Source organism: Lissotriton helveticus, chromosome 2_1 (genome assembly GCF_964261635.1).
Source record: "Lissotriton helveticus chromosome 2_1, aLisHel1.1, whole genome shotgun sequence".
Taxonomy (NCBI): Eukaryota; Metazoa; Chordata; class Amphibia; order Caudata; family Salamandridae; genus Lissotriton; species Lissotriton helveticus.
This window is the reverse complement of record NC_136059.1, coordinates 1548835164-1548851812: the sequence shown is the minus strand read 5'-3', so window position 1 is coordinate 1548851812 and position 16649 is coordinate 1548835164. Positions and strand designations below refer to the sequence as shown.

The 16649-nt window shown below is 48.9% G+C and overlaps 1 protein-coding gene across 2 annotated transcripts in view; it reads right to left on the bottom strand.

The window, feature by feature from the left end:
- The window catches only part of PRKG2 (protein kinase cGMP-dependent 2), a 1208151-nt gene that overhangs the window by 395643 nt on the left and 795859 nt on the right, over positions 1–16649 (bottom strand). For both annotated transcript variants that reach the window (XM_078677576.1, XM_078677575.1), the window contains exon 12: positions 13566–13702. In XM_078677576.1, the coding sequence (XP_078533702.1) occupies positions 13566–13702 (137 nt within the window). The remainder of the gene's footprint in view (positions 1–13565; positions 13703–16649) is intronic.

Here is a 16649-nt window from a genome sequence, read left to right as displayed (position 1 = left end):
GGGAGCGTGGCAGGGATGCACAACGCTCCCAGACTCCTCAGTCAGCGCTGCAGCGATAAGCAGCACACACAGTAGCTTTCTTCAGGGGGTAGCGCCCACTGTTCCTGGGGCGCTGGTCAGGGGGCAAGTTCAGAGGCAAGCCCTTGGAGATCTTCCAGCAGAGTTTGGCACAAAGTTCAAATAAAAGCAAAAGTCTCTTGTAGTATCTTCTTTTCCTCTCCTTCTGCAGCAAGGCACCAGACACAGGCCAGAGACAGCACTCCTCCTTGTAGTCCATCCAGGTCCTTCTCTTCGGGCAGAGTTTCTTCTGTAGCGCAAACAGGATCTAATTTACAAGGAGCAGGGCTCCTACTTTTATACCCAGTTTCTTTTGTTCTTACAGGCCAGGGGGGCCTTTGCCTAACTGCTCTCAGCTCCTGAGCACTTGTGGTGGGTACTTCTGCTTCTGCATTCAGAGTGAGGGCAGGCACATCAGCCGCTCCCCAGGGGGGCGGAGCCGGCATTGTGAGGACAGGGGCAGCCTGAGCACTTTGTTGACAAGCTTCGGTCCTTCCTGGGCCAGGTGCAGGCTGAGTCATCAGTCGCTCCCCAGGAGGGCGGAGCCAGCATTGTGGAGGCAGAGCACAGCCTGATGCATCATTCAGGGGAAACTCCCACCACCCACTAAGGTGTCATCCTGCTATTCACCACCTGTCAACTCCCAGCCCTGTCACTCACACACTCAGTCAGATACACACAAAAGCAGAGGCGGGCTGAAATGGTTAGACAAGCAAATGCTAGCTTTCTAAAAGTAGCATTTGCAAACACAGGATATAAAAATAAACTTTACTAAAAGAAGTATTTTATTATTCTGAGTTCAGGCATACTAAACATTAATTTCTACCATGTTCCCTGAGCCTGCTGGGATTATAGAGTGTAATAATTCCAGCAGCCCATCTGGCCTAGAAGGGAACTGGTAGCCTTACAATAGTGAAAAACGAATTTGGCAGTAATTCACTATTAGAACATGCCACACACATCAGGGCATGTCCTACCTTACACTCACAATGCACCCTGTCCTCAGGCCTACCATAGGGGTGACTAATATGAAGTTAAGGGAAGGTTTAGGGGCTGGCAAGTGTGTGCACTTGCCCAGCCAGTATGACAGTACCAGACTGCACGCAGGTTCTGCAATGGCAGACCCTAGACACATTTTAAGGCTGCTTCTGTGGGTGGCGCAACCAGCGCTGCAGGCCCACTAGCAGTATTGGCATTTACAAGCCCTGGCACTCCTGGTGCACTTTACTGGGGACTAACAGTAAATCCAATGAACCAATCATGGACATCAATCACATGTAAACTTTTCAACAGGGAGAGCATATGCACTTTAGCACTGGTCAGCAGTGGTAAAGTGCCCAGAGTCATTAAACCAACAAAAACAGGTCAGAGAGAGTATTGGAGGAAGGCAAAAAGTTTAGGGATGACCCTGCCAAGAGGCCCAGGTCCAACACCGCGGAACTGTTACCCACTCCTACGTATGGCCCTTATCTGCTGGAGGAAGGCTCTAGCATACACTGCATCGGTAACACCATATGCTGGGAATGTTCCTCTATTGGGCATCCCGACGCCACAGAGGAGGCTCACACGGCGAACGCTGCACGGCTGGATGGAGACGGGGTGGAGGAGATAGAGACTTTCTTCGGGGATGACGCCCTGTTGGACCACAACACCTTTGTACAGATCACCGGGGCCCCTTCCAGACTGTATTTATTACATGCTACAGTGACCCATTATATCCGGACTACCTGGGCGCCACAATGAATACAACCTACACAGCACGAATTGGTACATCTGATATATTATATGGGGACAGGGAGTCACTTGGTACGATGGTTATACTCGGGGATCAGAGAACATGCAGCGATTTCCCTCACCACACTTAGAGATGCTTGGGCACAAGACGCGGGGGAGGGATTGACAGATAAAACATGGCAGATGATATTAGAACACCCCAAACGGGTCCCGCGGAATGTAAAATTTAAATTTATTCAGACTATGGTGCTCCATAGGGCGTATTTGACTCCAGCAACGATCCACCAAATGTTTCCAGATTCCCCCCACTGTTGCCCATGATGCGGAGAAGACGAGGCGGGCTTCCTCCATATGCTGTGGGCTTGCCCGCGACTACGGAGCTATTGGGTAGAGATCTGCAAGACACTATGGGAGATTACACATATACAGATACAGGAGGATGCCCTAAGTTGTTTAGTGGGATCCCGTAAATGCACTAAAACACTGAAGACTAAACTGAGATTCATAGACCTAGCTCTCCTTCTGGCGGTTAGAGTGCTAACAAGGAGATGGAAATCCCCCAGGGTTCCTAGCATAGCTGTATGGCAGAGGGATGTAGTGAAATGGGAGCAGGTGGAGGGTGTAGCCCTTAGGAAAGAGGAGGAAACGGGAAAACAGAAGCACCACATGGCAATGGACTGGGAGGTTATGCTGCTAGAATTAGATGGGCTGGACCTATCACCGTCCCAGGAGGATAGACTGTAAGGTGTGCACTGAGTATGGATGTAGAGAATTAGATCATACTAGGGTAAGAATGGACGGTCATGATCGACCCTTAACCCTGTAGTAGTGTAGTCGGTACTGAGAGCCAGGGGAACTGTACTGTGGAGAGACCGTAGCAACCAGGAGAAGGGAGGGCTGGGGGTGGGACTGTTGGGGTGGAGGGTGGGGATAACATGTCTTCTTTCTTTGTTATTTATATAGACAATGACACTAAATACAAACTCTTTGAGTGTGGACACGTCTTATAGCACATCAGGATGTCCGAACTGCCGGTATAAGGTCAGAAGTACTTGATGTAAAGATGGAAGATCAGGCATTGTTTTATTTGTTGTTGGGGTGAAAAAGTAAAACCGTGATTGTTGACTGTATAAGATGCTAGATACATGATAAGCTCTGTGTGTACAATCGCGAATAAAGAATTTAAACAAACAAAAAAAAAGTTTCTTTACTTAATGGCCACAGTTTTCCTTTCCTCTTACGTGTCAACAGTTCTTGTGAGTACTAATTGTGTGCAACACAATTAACATACAGTGGGCAGAGTGCAGAAGTACAGGCCATTAAAAGTCCGGCACAAAAGGGTCTTTTGGAGGACACGAAATAGGTAGCATAGCTGAGTCATTCTATGCACAAGGGGGTGCCAGGTTGGTAAGGGGACTATTGCTGATGTCAGCAGGTAAGGGTATCGGGAGCCCGGGGACTTGCTGAAGGAAAAGTGGATTGTCCTGCTGGGGGCATAGACTTTGTAGCCCTACCGGTGGTCACCTGCAGTCTTCTTTCGGATGCGAGCTGCTGGGAGGTGGATCGATTAGAGTTCCTAGGGTACTAGTTTCCTTGGGGATGGTGGTGAATGTCTTAAGTGAAACCAGGAGATAGTGTAATGGGGTCCTTCCCAACTTGATGGGCACTAGGAGGGGCTTCTGGACAAGGTGCCAGTTCCTGAGGTTGGTTGCCAAGATGTAATTGTATAAAGCATTCTTGACTCAAAATATTTTTTTCATCACAAGGCGGAAAGAGGGTTCAGTATTACGCCACCGCTTAAGAACCAATGGTCCGAAGGGAAGCCTATAGATGTGGGCGGTAGTAATACCGCAGTCAGAATAGGTTACGGGGGCTCCAGTTAAGGCCATGGACAAGTTGGTGAAGAAGCTGATCTAGGCGATCAGTAATACCCCAGATTCAGAGGTTCAACTATTTGGAGAATATTTATCATAGGACTTCCCAGATAATAAGAGGGAGCGGTGGCATCAGGATGGAGGGCATATGTTGGTAGATGGGCAGTAGCTCTTTATACAAACAATACGTGGGGCTATGGTGGAGCACAGTTGGCGCAGGGGGGGAGGGTGAGTGCGCCAGGGAGCTTCTCAACCTGTGGCGGTTCAGCGACTGGATGGCACCAGGAAGGGGTAGGATCCCCATGTGCAAAGGGTAGGCGGAAGGGGGCACTGACCTGCTGGTGGTCCGGGACTCTTCTGCCCTAACCCACAACGTATGGACTGAGTGAACCTTGGGGAGGCTGCCTGAGTGCAGGGACTCCGGTGCGGGGGCCAGTGTGCCATGCGGGGCCCTGGTTCAACTAGTGCAACTGTTCGCTGTAGCGCGTTGATGCCTGCTGGCACAATGTGCGCAGCAGAATGGGGGTTTGGTGGGCCGAGGCGGCCAAGTTCAAGTGTATGGCCAAGTTCTAGAGTTCAAGGGTAATGTGATGCATACCTTCTTTACTGCCTTTGACAAGTCAAGGCCACTAAAGGTACAGCCAAGCTCAAATTCAAGTGTAATGTTGTGCCTACTTGCCTTGCAGCCTTCGTCATGTTGATGTCGCTAAAGAGTGAAGCTGTAATCATTTTATATCCAAAAAGGATACTGGTAATCTGTGTTGGTCACTGGTGAATTACCTGGTTTGTGAATAAAAAGGTTACGCCATGAACAAAAAGCTCTGATTCTGAGAGTTCTTGGGCAATTGGGAGTAGTGAATGTCACGTTGTGCGCGTACTATGACAGGCGCCCCCGCGCCGAGAGGAGGGGCGACTTAGTAGCACCAAGGGACTGGGCCTCCTCCGGGGCTGAAAAGGGGGCTGGATGAGGTGATGTCATCGGGATGCGCTGGAAGGATATTTAAATTCGCGCCCCGGGATTTGCAGCCTCTTTGTCCCCTCGGACCACCAGCAAGATGCAGGGGCGCGTCGTCGACCACCCACCCACCCGGCAAGAGAGCAAGGGTGGAGCACTGACAGGCGGTTCAGCGACTGGATGGCCCCAGGAAGGGGTAGGATCCACATGTGCAAAGGGTAGGCGGAAGGGGGGACTGACCTGCTGGTGGTCATGGACTCTTCTGCCCTAACCCACAACGTACGGACTGAGTGAACCTTGGGGAGGCTGCCTGAGTGCAGGCACTCCGGTGTGGGGGCCAATGTGCCATGCGGGCCCTGGTTTAACTAGTGCAACTGTTCGCTGTATCGAGTTGGGGACTGCTGGCACAATGTGCGCAGCAGAATGGGGGCTTCGTGGGCCAGGGCGGCCAAGTTCAAGTGTATGGCCAAGTTCTAGAGTTCAAGGGTAATGTGATGCATACCTTCTTTACTGCCTTTGACAAGTCAAGGCCATAAAGGTACGGCCAAGCTCAAGTTCAAGTGTAATGTTGTGCCTACTTGCCGTGCAGCCTTCGTCATGTTGATGTCGCTAAAGAGTGAACCTGTAATAATTTTATATCCAAAAAGGATACTGTTAATCTGTGTTGGTCACTGGTGAATTACCTGGTTTGTGAATAAAAAGGTTACGCCATGAACAACATGCTCGGATTCTGAGAGTTCTTGGGCAATTGGGAGGAGTGAATGTCACGTTGTGCGCATACTATGCAGTGTGTGAGGTCTCAGAACTGCTGTATCGTACTAGAACTTCATTGCCAAAATACATTTTCACATAAATATTATATCCTGAATATAGCTTATACAAATATCACCCCATTTGAGGTAATATTATAAAATCTTACGCTCAATCACTTGTTGTTTTGTTGAGGACAGCATTTTGCCTTAGTGTATATTGGCCCTACGAGAAATCCTCACAAAAGAGTACATCAATACGATTTCTAGACAAACGTTACTGTCTTGTTAAGGTGAAATATAGAGGGAGCATTTCCTCAGGCAATGGTCTGGAAAGACCTTGGATAGGTGGAATCAATGTCGGACGAGACAGAACACAGGGGAGTCTGAGGGATCAGATCATGGTTCCCTCTCACACCTTGAAGGGTGTCATGCCTCATCGTTGGGCGGTCCTCGTCAAGCCAGTGCTGCAACTCGTGACGGGCCTGTGGGCTCTTTGGTGGACCTCTGCCTCACGAGGGGGTGTTTCTCCCTTGACTTTTGGATGGAACCAGCCTCTCTGCGTCACAGCAGGTGCAGTATACATTGGTGATGTGGGGATTCTGTATTCACATACGGGCCCCACCTTCACACTACATAGGGTAGGCACTACTTCTGTCCTGATGAAATGCCAATTGACGGCTCTACAAGGAGTGCCCAGTGATGAAGCATGACACCCTACCGGGGGTGTGAGGGCACCTTGATCTGATCATTCAGATCCCCCTGTGATCTGTCTGGTCGGACCTTTTATTTCCACCTATCTAGGGTCTTTACAGCCATTACCTGAGGACCTGCTTCCTCTATATTTTTTGTATATTGACTATGGATTAGTAATGGTGCAGTACCTCATTAAATATTACTCCTCGTCCCTCTCTTGATTAATTGAAACATTGAAAAACATTCTGACAGAATTTTCAATTGTTAAATTGACGGTTGGATTTTAAAGCATTTCTAAATTTAGCTCTGTTTCTATATGGATTTTGATGTAAAGGGAGTTCCATTTTGGGGCGAAAACCTCAAAAAATGCCCTTCCACCTATTTTGGGAACTTTGCAGAAACATTTCTGCAGATCTATGGGAATGGGAGGGAGTATGCCTGTGGAAACAATTTGATAGGGAGTATGTGTACCCTTATGTAGTGCATTTGGTACAATAAATAGTGTTCTGAAGATGATTCATATCCAAATAGGTAGCCAGTGTAGTGAGGTTAGGGCTGAAGGAATATAATTGTGTCTTCGGAGGCAGTTGTATGACAGAGGCACTCTACCACGCAGCCCAAGCAATGAATGTGTCTGAATAACTCATTCCTTTACCACGCATGCCTTTACCACCCGTATTTCATAGTAAAGGTATTATTGGTAAAGGAATATGTGGTAAAGTTCACAACCCAGTCCCTCCACCCTGAATCCTAAAACTCTGACCACTACCCTATGATTAACCCGACCCCTAAAAACGACCCCCACCCCTAAAACCTTAAACTACACCAGCTCCCCTGCCCTGAGACCTAAAAACTGTACCCCTGACCAGAAAACTGCCCCTTTTCTCCTCTGCCCTAAGCCCTAAAACTCAGCCCCTACTTTAAAACCTACTCCAAACCCCCTGTCCGAGCTCTAAAAACTGCCCCCTGCCCTGAGCCATAAAACTCGGCCCCCTAACCTTTAACCTACCCTGACTCTTGCTGCCTGCCCTGAGCTCTAAAACGGGCCCTCTCCCTTAAAACCTACCCCCGCCCCATAAAACTGGCACCCTTACTTAAAACCTATCACCCTCCCCCAACCCCAACCCCAGCCCAACTTACCTTGCTGCGACCCAGTCCTTACTGCACCTCTTCCCTTCCGGTTCCTCTCCCCACCCACTTAGACAGCTAGAATGCCCACTGCCTTAACCACACATATGCGTGGTTAAGGCATATGAGTGGTTAAGGCTAACGTACAGCTTGCGGGGAAACGGCAGGCATGCTTAAAGCCGCATTCTACAGGCTGTTTCCCCTTCTGAGGCACATGAGAAGCCTTACTGGTGTCCTTTGCACTAGCTACAGCTTTGTCACTATATAATTAGACAAGATCAGGTAAAGTACACCACAATAATCAATTTGGGCCAAAATAACAGCATTTATTCTACACCTAATGGGTTGATATTTTTAAAACAATATTTAGGAGACAATATTTATGCAAGATGCTGGCACAGGGTGCCTGGGGCAGGTGGGACCCTCTCCTAAATGGCACCCTAGGAGGACGTACTGACTGTGACAATTTATATGAGGCGCACAATTGGTGGGTCTCACAACAGCCTATTTGCAACTGCACCCATGTCTGTAATAGAATTTGCAATATGGTCTGCAATATGTATATTTGAAATGGGGCAAGTGGCCATTGTATTGTATTGTAATTGCATTTATAATGCGCTTACTAACCCTGACGTGGAAGCACTTTTTTGGTGAGTAGCACGCTACTCCATAACCCATAAAGCACCACCCCAGACGTCACATTCCTCACTGAAAACCTGGACTAATGCCACCTCGGGACCTAACATTGCCATCGCCATTCCCCAAGGATACAAGATCTCGCGGAAGAACCGCCCTTTCCGCTCTGGGAGGGAATCGCCATCGTACACAAATCCACCCTCCGACTGAGCACACTTTCCGACGACCCCACAGACCTGATGGAACACCTACACTTTAAGATACCGGCCAGCCCTACCACCACCCTCTGGGGAACCCTCATCTACCGACTCCCCCGGACCCCGTGGACCATTCACCAACTCCATCATGGACAGCATCACCCCCGCAGGCCATCGCGTCCACCAACTACACCTTACTGGGAGACCTCAACTTTCACCTCGACAACCAACAAGACCCCAACACCACATCCCTCCTGGACAACCTCCACAACATAGGACTCCGCCAGATCATGACTGAGCCCACACACTCAGCAGGACACATCCTCGACCCCATCTTCAGCACAGGAAACTCCATCACCTTCAGCCACACCACCAAACTCCTGTGGACATACCATTGCTGCATCCATTTCACCACTATCCACAGAACCCAGCACCTGCTCCCATGCAGAAATTGGACTAGAATAACAGACGACCAGCTCACCACCTCACTCGGCAACTCCACTCCAACCCTCACAGACAACGATGACCCCAACACCGCAGCCCAAACCTTGCACAGATGGACCTCCGACTGCGCCAACACCATAGCCCCCCTCAAGAAGAACAACAACACACACGCCCAGAAAGTCAGCAACTTCACCACCCAGACGCACATGCCGCCGCCTCGAAAAGGCCTGGAGGAATTACAAATCTACAGAAGCCCACAACAACTTCAGAGCCGCCACCAACGCCCACCACCAACTCATCAGAAATACAAGAAAGAAAGCAATCCAAGACAGAATCTCCACACACGCACAAAGGCAAAGAACTCTTCAGCATCATCAAGGAGTTTGCCCAACCCATCACCGAATCTACAGACATCCCTCCCTCACAAGACATCTGCAGCAAACTCAGCACCTTCTTCCACCACAAAATCAAGAACAATTATGACAATTTCGACAAAGACAGCCAACACACAGAACCCTCACCAACCACCGACACCTTGAAGCCAACGATTGACAGTTGGACAGCCCTCACCACCAAAGACACACTGAAGACGATGAAGTCAATCCACACCAGGGCCTCCACGGACCCCTGCCCCCACCACATCTTCAACAGAGCCGCTGACACCCTCACCCCCATGCTTTGCCACACCATCAACCGCTCCCTCACGACCGCAACCTTCCCCTATGACTGGAAGCACCCTGAGATCAACCCCCTCCTGAAGAAACCCTTGGCGGACCCCACCGATCTCAAGAACTACAGACCGATCTCTCTGCTCATGTTCTCAGTGACAGTCATCGAGAAAGCCATCAGGGGGGCGTGGCTTGAGCGCCGAGGGAGATGGCGGCGTGAGCTCGGAGCTCCGTGCCTCTTCCCCACCAGAATCCTGAAATAAGGGCCGGAGAGCCCGTGTGTGCCCCGGCGCCGATAGATTGACCGGCGGAGACCACCTGGACGAGGTTTGGGCGGCCGGCGGCATCACATCGCCGAGAACGGCAGCCGATCGTTGTGGCCGCTGGAGAGGAGGGGAGGACGGCGCCGCGCAAGATGGCTGCCGCGGCGGAGCACTGACGGACGGAGGGCTGTGCCGCGGGACACACTGCCGGCGCGCGCAGGGGAGGCGCGGTCTCCGCCAGCGACGAACCCCACACAGCGGGGGACGATCCTTGGGCCCCGGCGGCGGTGAGCAGCGGCCGCGGAGGCGAGAGGTAAAGGCCACCCGGGTGCGCCGCTGCGGGTGAGCCTCGCGGCCAGACTCCATTGCCGCGAGGGTTGGTTCCGGGGCTTCGACCCAGGCCGGAGCGCCACACGAGCCGACTGGTGGGCGGGGGCCGCCTGGAGAGGGGGTTCACGGGGGACGGTGCACGGCGCTGGGCAGCTTGCCCCCCCCCCCCCTCGCCCCCACAGCAGAGGCCTGAGAAGCACAAGGGGGCAAAACGAAGGAGCCCATGGGCCGGTGGAGGGTCTTTGGCGGCATCAGACTTCCGGTAGAGCGTCCAACCTACCGCGCCGATCAGGGGGAGTGAGAACAATCCTCCACAGCACCCGGGGATTGTACGACACGGCGGACGCCACCTCTGATGCGCAGTGTTCGAACAGCGAGGCCCCATAGCGCGCTGGAGCTAGCCACGTAGCGGAGGCCCGGAGACAGCAGACAGCTGAATAAGGCGAGGACGGCGAGGCCGGCTACTATGGGGAAGCCAAGAGCTAAGGCGGAGAGTTCTATAGGACACAGTGATTGTTACAAAAAATATCACAGTCTCCTCACTTGTTTTTAATGTGACCAACAGACCTACGAATAAAGTTTTTTGAGGCACTGTTGATCTCTTTTAACTTCCCACTTAATTCACTGAGCACATAGCACTGACATCACTATCAACCTGCTCCGCTGCAATCGCAGGCGTTGTAGCACACGGGGGAGATATTCGGTCACCCCCATGGGAACCCCATGATGAAGCATGTCATCACTAGGGTGAGTGAGGGTTCTTTTTACAAATAGTGTTACTCTGATTACGAATAGAGTTTCTCTGTCTCTTTGATTAATTTATTTGTTTTTTTCACTAGCACACAGTGATTTAACTGATAGTCACTCCTTTGTTGTTGAAATATATTGAATTGGGGTAGGAGAGTGAACATCTATGTCCCTGGCTCTCTTATTGTTGAAATATATACCCTTGTAAGAAGTGCATCTTGTCTTGGCCAAAAATCATGTATGTGAAGGAGATGAGAGTGCTGTGACACTACAACTCACAGGCTTACGGCACCAGAGAGACAGCAAGGTGAGGTAGCCTGGTTTGACAAAAGGGCTGTAGCACCCAGTCTAGACCCCAAAAAATGCAGGTGAAGGAGTTGAGGGTACTGGAGTGTCAGCTGCCATCTTGATGGAAGCAGAAGGGGTCAAGGTCTATGTAAGGAATTGGATTAACAGTTGGGGTGGGTAACTACCCACCTCATGGAAAAATCACAACCCCTGTCAGAGAGAACCCTTAAAGTCACTAAGTTACCCTGAACTCAACCCCCTGGCACAGAGCAGACAGTGAATTAGTGCAATGTGTAAATAATTTATGCAGTAACAAAAAAGTAAAAAAGTGAAAATGCAAAACTATAAAAATCCCAAACCAAATTAGAAAATTAGATTTAATAAACAACAACACCAAAATGACAAAAATCCAATAAGGGGAACTGGGGATATGATTTTTTAAAGTTTTAGTTACAAAATGGTGCCAAGAAGCACAAAGTGCCAATGATAGTCAATGGGCACAGTATACTGGGCCCTAGGTGCAATTTGACGCTGAAGGAATGGTTGGGTCGGTTGGATACACTAACCAGAGTTGTCTTGGTCAAAGATTTTACCTTCTGACTTTAGTCTTTTAAGTCTCAATCTACCACAAAATATACTTCTAAAGCCCCCCCAGGACCTCAGAGAAAGCACATAGAGACTCACAGGGTTTCAGGCTTAGGCCAAACAGCGGGATATGGGTTATGCCTAGTTGCCACTGGTCAGCTAGTCAGTTACAGGACACAGACTCTTATAGCTTTTTGTGTCCCTGTAGCTTTAACAGGAGGTCAGCCTTATGACTACTGGAGTCAACTTTTTTGTCCTAGGTACAAGAGAGACTAGGTTTAGTCCTTTCAGAGCTCTTCCTAGGTCACAGAGAGCAGTTTCTCTTCTTATCTTCAAGGAATGCTCTGAAGTGGAGGTGCCAGGACTCCTGGGCATGCTCTAACCAATGGGGTAAAGGTTCCTGGGGCAAACCCTAGACACTTTAGCCTTTTTTAAGATGGTGAACGTCTTCTTCCACACTAAACTTGGGCTATAAGGGCTGGGTGTGTGTGTGAGAGTGTGACCACAATAAATACAGAGACAAACGTCTGGTAGAACATAGAAGGGTTTTTCAGCAAACAGACAGTGGATAGAGTGTAAACGCATATCGTTTTGACATCCCGTAGCCTCCTTTGAAGTGCGCTCAAATTTTATATGTAAACCCAGCAGACCTGTCACTAGATTTGACACTCAACTAGGAGTTAACACTGTGAATGCAAAAGGATGCTCACAATGATTGGAGCCTGCCTGGCTGGGGGAATGAAGAAAGCACCCTGGCCAGGTTAACTAACCTTTTTTTGTGACAGAAGAGAACTCTTTGAAGTCAATCAGGATCCTAGGCACAGCCCACTGGCCATCGTGTCAAGGAACAACAATATCTCTCCCCACCCAAAATGTTTGTCTTGCTCTGGGAGCAGTTTTCACACCTCCTCAAAGGGGCTTTTCAGCTACCAGGTGATAGTTGGAAGTCATGCAAATGGGCTTCCAGGGGCTTTATGCAGAGAAAATGTAACTTTCTAAAATTGTTTCCCTTAATAGTTATTAAACATTGATTTAACCATTGAATTTGATTTCTATGAAACTGACTGGCGTACATGTGCTCTACAAATAACGCTAACATAACATAACATAACATCACATAACAGACTTTGAATTATATTTCCAGGTGTTTGCTAACCAAAATTAGCATTATTGAATATAATAATGTACCTTGTGTTTTCCTATGGAAAAGCTAGCTTTGGTACAGTGAAAAAAGCTTTTGGGGATTTTTCACTGCCAGGACATGTTTAACATTACATCCCTACATATCCCACTTTTAAATACCACGCACATTGCATTATAGGTAATAAGCCTACACAGGGGTGACTTATAAATATCTCAAAAGAAGTTTTTCATCTGTCAAAAAGGCGTTGAATTTGCATTTTAACACTGCAACAGCCAGACTACAAATGGTAAGCCTGCGGTTATTTTTACACTGTCACTGTAGAGAATGGCACAATGGGTGCTGCAGTCCACAAGTGTAATTTTACTTACAGGCTCTGGGTACTCTTTGTACCATATACCACAGACTTACAGGTAGGGTGACTATGCCAATCAGGTGTATGCCAAAGTCACCATTTTGAAAGGGAGAGACAGGCACTTTATCACTGGTTAGCAGGGGTAAAGGGCACAGAGATCTACACCAGCAAAAATATAGTGTCCAGCAAAAGGTGAAACACCTAGGGTGTCCCTGAAAAAAGGGCAACATTTCTACAGTCTGACAATTCCAGTAGTTGTAGAAGGATCAGAGGAGAATAGACTCCAACCAGTGATACATACCTTTGCAACCTGTAAGTAGGAATAGGACGCCAATTCTTAATCCCGTTTTATTTGAGATCCAGAAAGGATCGCAAAAGCCTTACTTGGGAAGACTTTTCTGACTCAAAAAGGCTTTTGTGAATTGTAAAAAGACATTTTGTGTTCATAAATCCTCTGATTTTGGTAAAATCGGAGTTTAGGACCGCAAAGAGGCTTTTGTACATGAGGCCCTTATTTAGATTCATTTGGTTCAGCAGACATGTGTCAATTGGAAATAATAAAACCTAAGAGTAACATTTTTCATAGCCGGACATTTCTATTTTTATTAAACTTTCATATGTGCTTTCTGTATTTGATGGCATGGTAATATTTTTATTTGCTCCATGGTGTAAATTAAAATTACATAACTCTATTGTGAAACTTCTCGCATTCACTTACTTTACAATAAAGGGGGAACACGCATTTTCTAGAATCTTCTTCTCGGAATGGATATGTTCCTGCTGTCTGTTATCCACAATTTGTTTCTTCTTTATGCACTTCAATGCAAAAGTAATGTTGTCATTCTTTACTTTAACCTGCAAATTTACAGAAATATTTACTCAATGAACCACACCATTCAAACAGACAAAATTATACAAAACTATATTATACCATTTTAAGGATAATTTAGCTTTTTTCTACTCTATAAATCCTTCACTACCTTTTAATGAACAAACAAGGTGTAAGCTTTTTACTTTGACACAGACACTAAGGGGCATATTCTCAAGGATTTATCGTCGAGTTATCAGCACTTTATCGCAGCCAAAGTGGCGATAAATTTATCGCCCCATTCACAAACTGGTGCAAACAGCCGATATCACCACTTTCCCTGCGATAGCAGCTGCAAAAATATCGCCACAGAGGACCCTGGCAACTATCGCTAATGAGATGCAGAGTAGGCGTTCCCTTGCAAAAAGCCGCAACAACACCACTCCGCAACATTCTCAATGACCAGCCAGTTCAGCGATAATATCCCAAAACAGGTGATAAGGCGCGTTAGCACCAGGAATCTAGCACCTGCTCTGACCTGGTGTAAAGTCGGATGACAACCTGCACCAGAAAAGGGAGCCCAGCCCAGAGTCACACCTGAAGACCAACAGATGCCAAAGAGCTACTGAACATGTAGCCCGAAGCCCCAAGAGGGCCACAACACCCCCGCCACCACATCCAGGCCCGCCACCTCCCCGGACCCCCACCCGCACCCCGCCCCCCTGGACTACCACAGCGGCAGCACAGACCAAGACAGCGGACCTTCAGAAAATGCACCAGCCTCACAGACCCAACACAAGAGGATGTCATTGCCCTCTACAGGCTCAAAAGGACAACCATCCTCCGCATCCTGAACATCATTGCCCACAGGCTGACGGTACCCACAGAGCAGACAACCAACAATCCTCCGCAGACATATCCGCTGGCTGTGCAGCATCTGTTTTCCTCTGGTACCTTCCAACCAACAACTGCCAGAGGCCGAGGAGTATCACAGCCAGCCCTAACAAAGTTAATCACAACTGTCTTGGATGCCATCCTCATCTTGATACCCCAGCCCCTTCACTGCCCCCACATTGCGCAGGAAAAGCTGGAGACCAAGCAAGGCATCTACGCCAGAGCTGGCTTCCCGCATGTGTTGGGGGCCATTGACTGCACACATGTCCTACTTGTGCACCCTGCAGAGAGTGTACACATTACCGCAACAGAAAGCACACGCATTCCATCAATGTGCAGTCAATAGTGGACCATTGGGTGCTCTTCACCAATGTCGTTGCATACTACCCAGGCAGTGTGCATGATTCATACATCTTCCGACAGTCCAACGTCAACCGGCGCTTCCCGGATGGGAACTTCAGAAATGCCCTGCTCGTAGGTAAGTACCAAATGAACACACCACACACCCCAACTCCACAATCATGCTACTCACAACTCTGGGAATGCACACGTTACGAACTCACACACAACATGCCAAACAATATTCCCACCCACCAGCACGACAGCAGAACTTACTGTGGGAACCTGGGCTAGCCATGTACATGAGCCAACAACGGCATGGCACCACAGCCACACAATAAAAGTATGTGGGCAAAAGTGGGAACCAGGCATGTGCAAAGGTGGCAAGTGACCCATGAATGAGAATGTATACAATGCCAAGTGTGGCGTGGATGTGCTGGACAGACTGCAGTATGAGGACCACAGACATATCCATGTCGACATACACTGCTGCTGTTTGGAGTGTAGTGGACAGCGGACGCAACCATGTCACCCCAGCCAATGAGGAAGATAGCGGAAATGTAGCTTGGTACGTCCCCCCCTTGAAGCGTGAGCGGAGTGGGCTGGCCCGGAGTACGCAAGTCCAGCGTGGGGGTGTGAATGATTATCCCAGGGCTCTGGGCGTGATTCAGTACTGGAAAAGTGCAAATGCATGTGTGTCTGGCGCAGTGTGGGTCTCCGTTGGGGAGTGTAAGTGGTCCCTGATGGGACTCAGACACCCACGTATGTGATCTAGTTCGGGGTCCATGAGGCGAACCCCACCCGCAGCTGTTCAGCCACCTTCTTCTGGCAGTCTGTCACCTGGCCTTGGAATGCGATGTGTGCTTCGGTGGGGTGCTGGAAGCTAGCCGTGGTGGTGGGTGCTTCCAGGTGTGTGGTCTGTGCAGGGGGTGGGGTCTCCTCGATGAGGCTGGGCTTCCCTGGAGGTGGATTGCCTAAGATGTCCATTAACTGTTGTAGTGTGTCTATGTCGAAGGTGTGGAGGTCCTCTCCAGCATCACAGATGAGTTGTCTAGTCTGCTCTGCTAGAGGTGTTTCTTGTCCCTCTGCAATGTGAAGTGGGGATGCATTTTGACATTGTGTTGACATGTATGTTGGCGCACTGTTCATGTTTACATACAGACTGCATGCCAATGTACATTGTGACTGTTTGGGAGGAGCGGATTATGTGATGTGGGACAATGGACATTTGGACTACAGGACGGATGTGAGGTTGTACACATATATTTTCATCTCACAGTTTCCTGATATGTCAGGTGTGATTGGCCAGTTTCAACGCACGAGTGGACGCAGTTGTGTCCTCTGTTCTGAAGTGTAAGTGTTGCACTTTGTACCACATTGTTGTCAATGTGTAGGTGCTGTTATTGCTATGTGTGTGTGCTGCAATGTGGGGGATTCACCCCTGCAGCAGCGATTTTGCTGCCCTTTATCTCTTTGAGGCAGTGTGCCTTTCACTTTTGTGCTTTTACAGTGGTTAGATGTTGGCGACTTGGGTCATTTTTGCTCTTGGACGGTTTTTGTTCTCTTGTACATTGTTTGTCTACAGATGTATTGTTGACGTCAGGGGTTGTTTGTGCACATGGATGTCAGAGTGTGACCTGCTCCTTTCGGGATGTGGTCCACACTCAGCCACCTCAGTGTTGGGGCGTGCACCATGTCATGATGATTGTACTGCAGCCATGATGATCATCATGTGGTGACACTTGCATTGTCAGTGTGGCT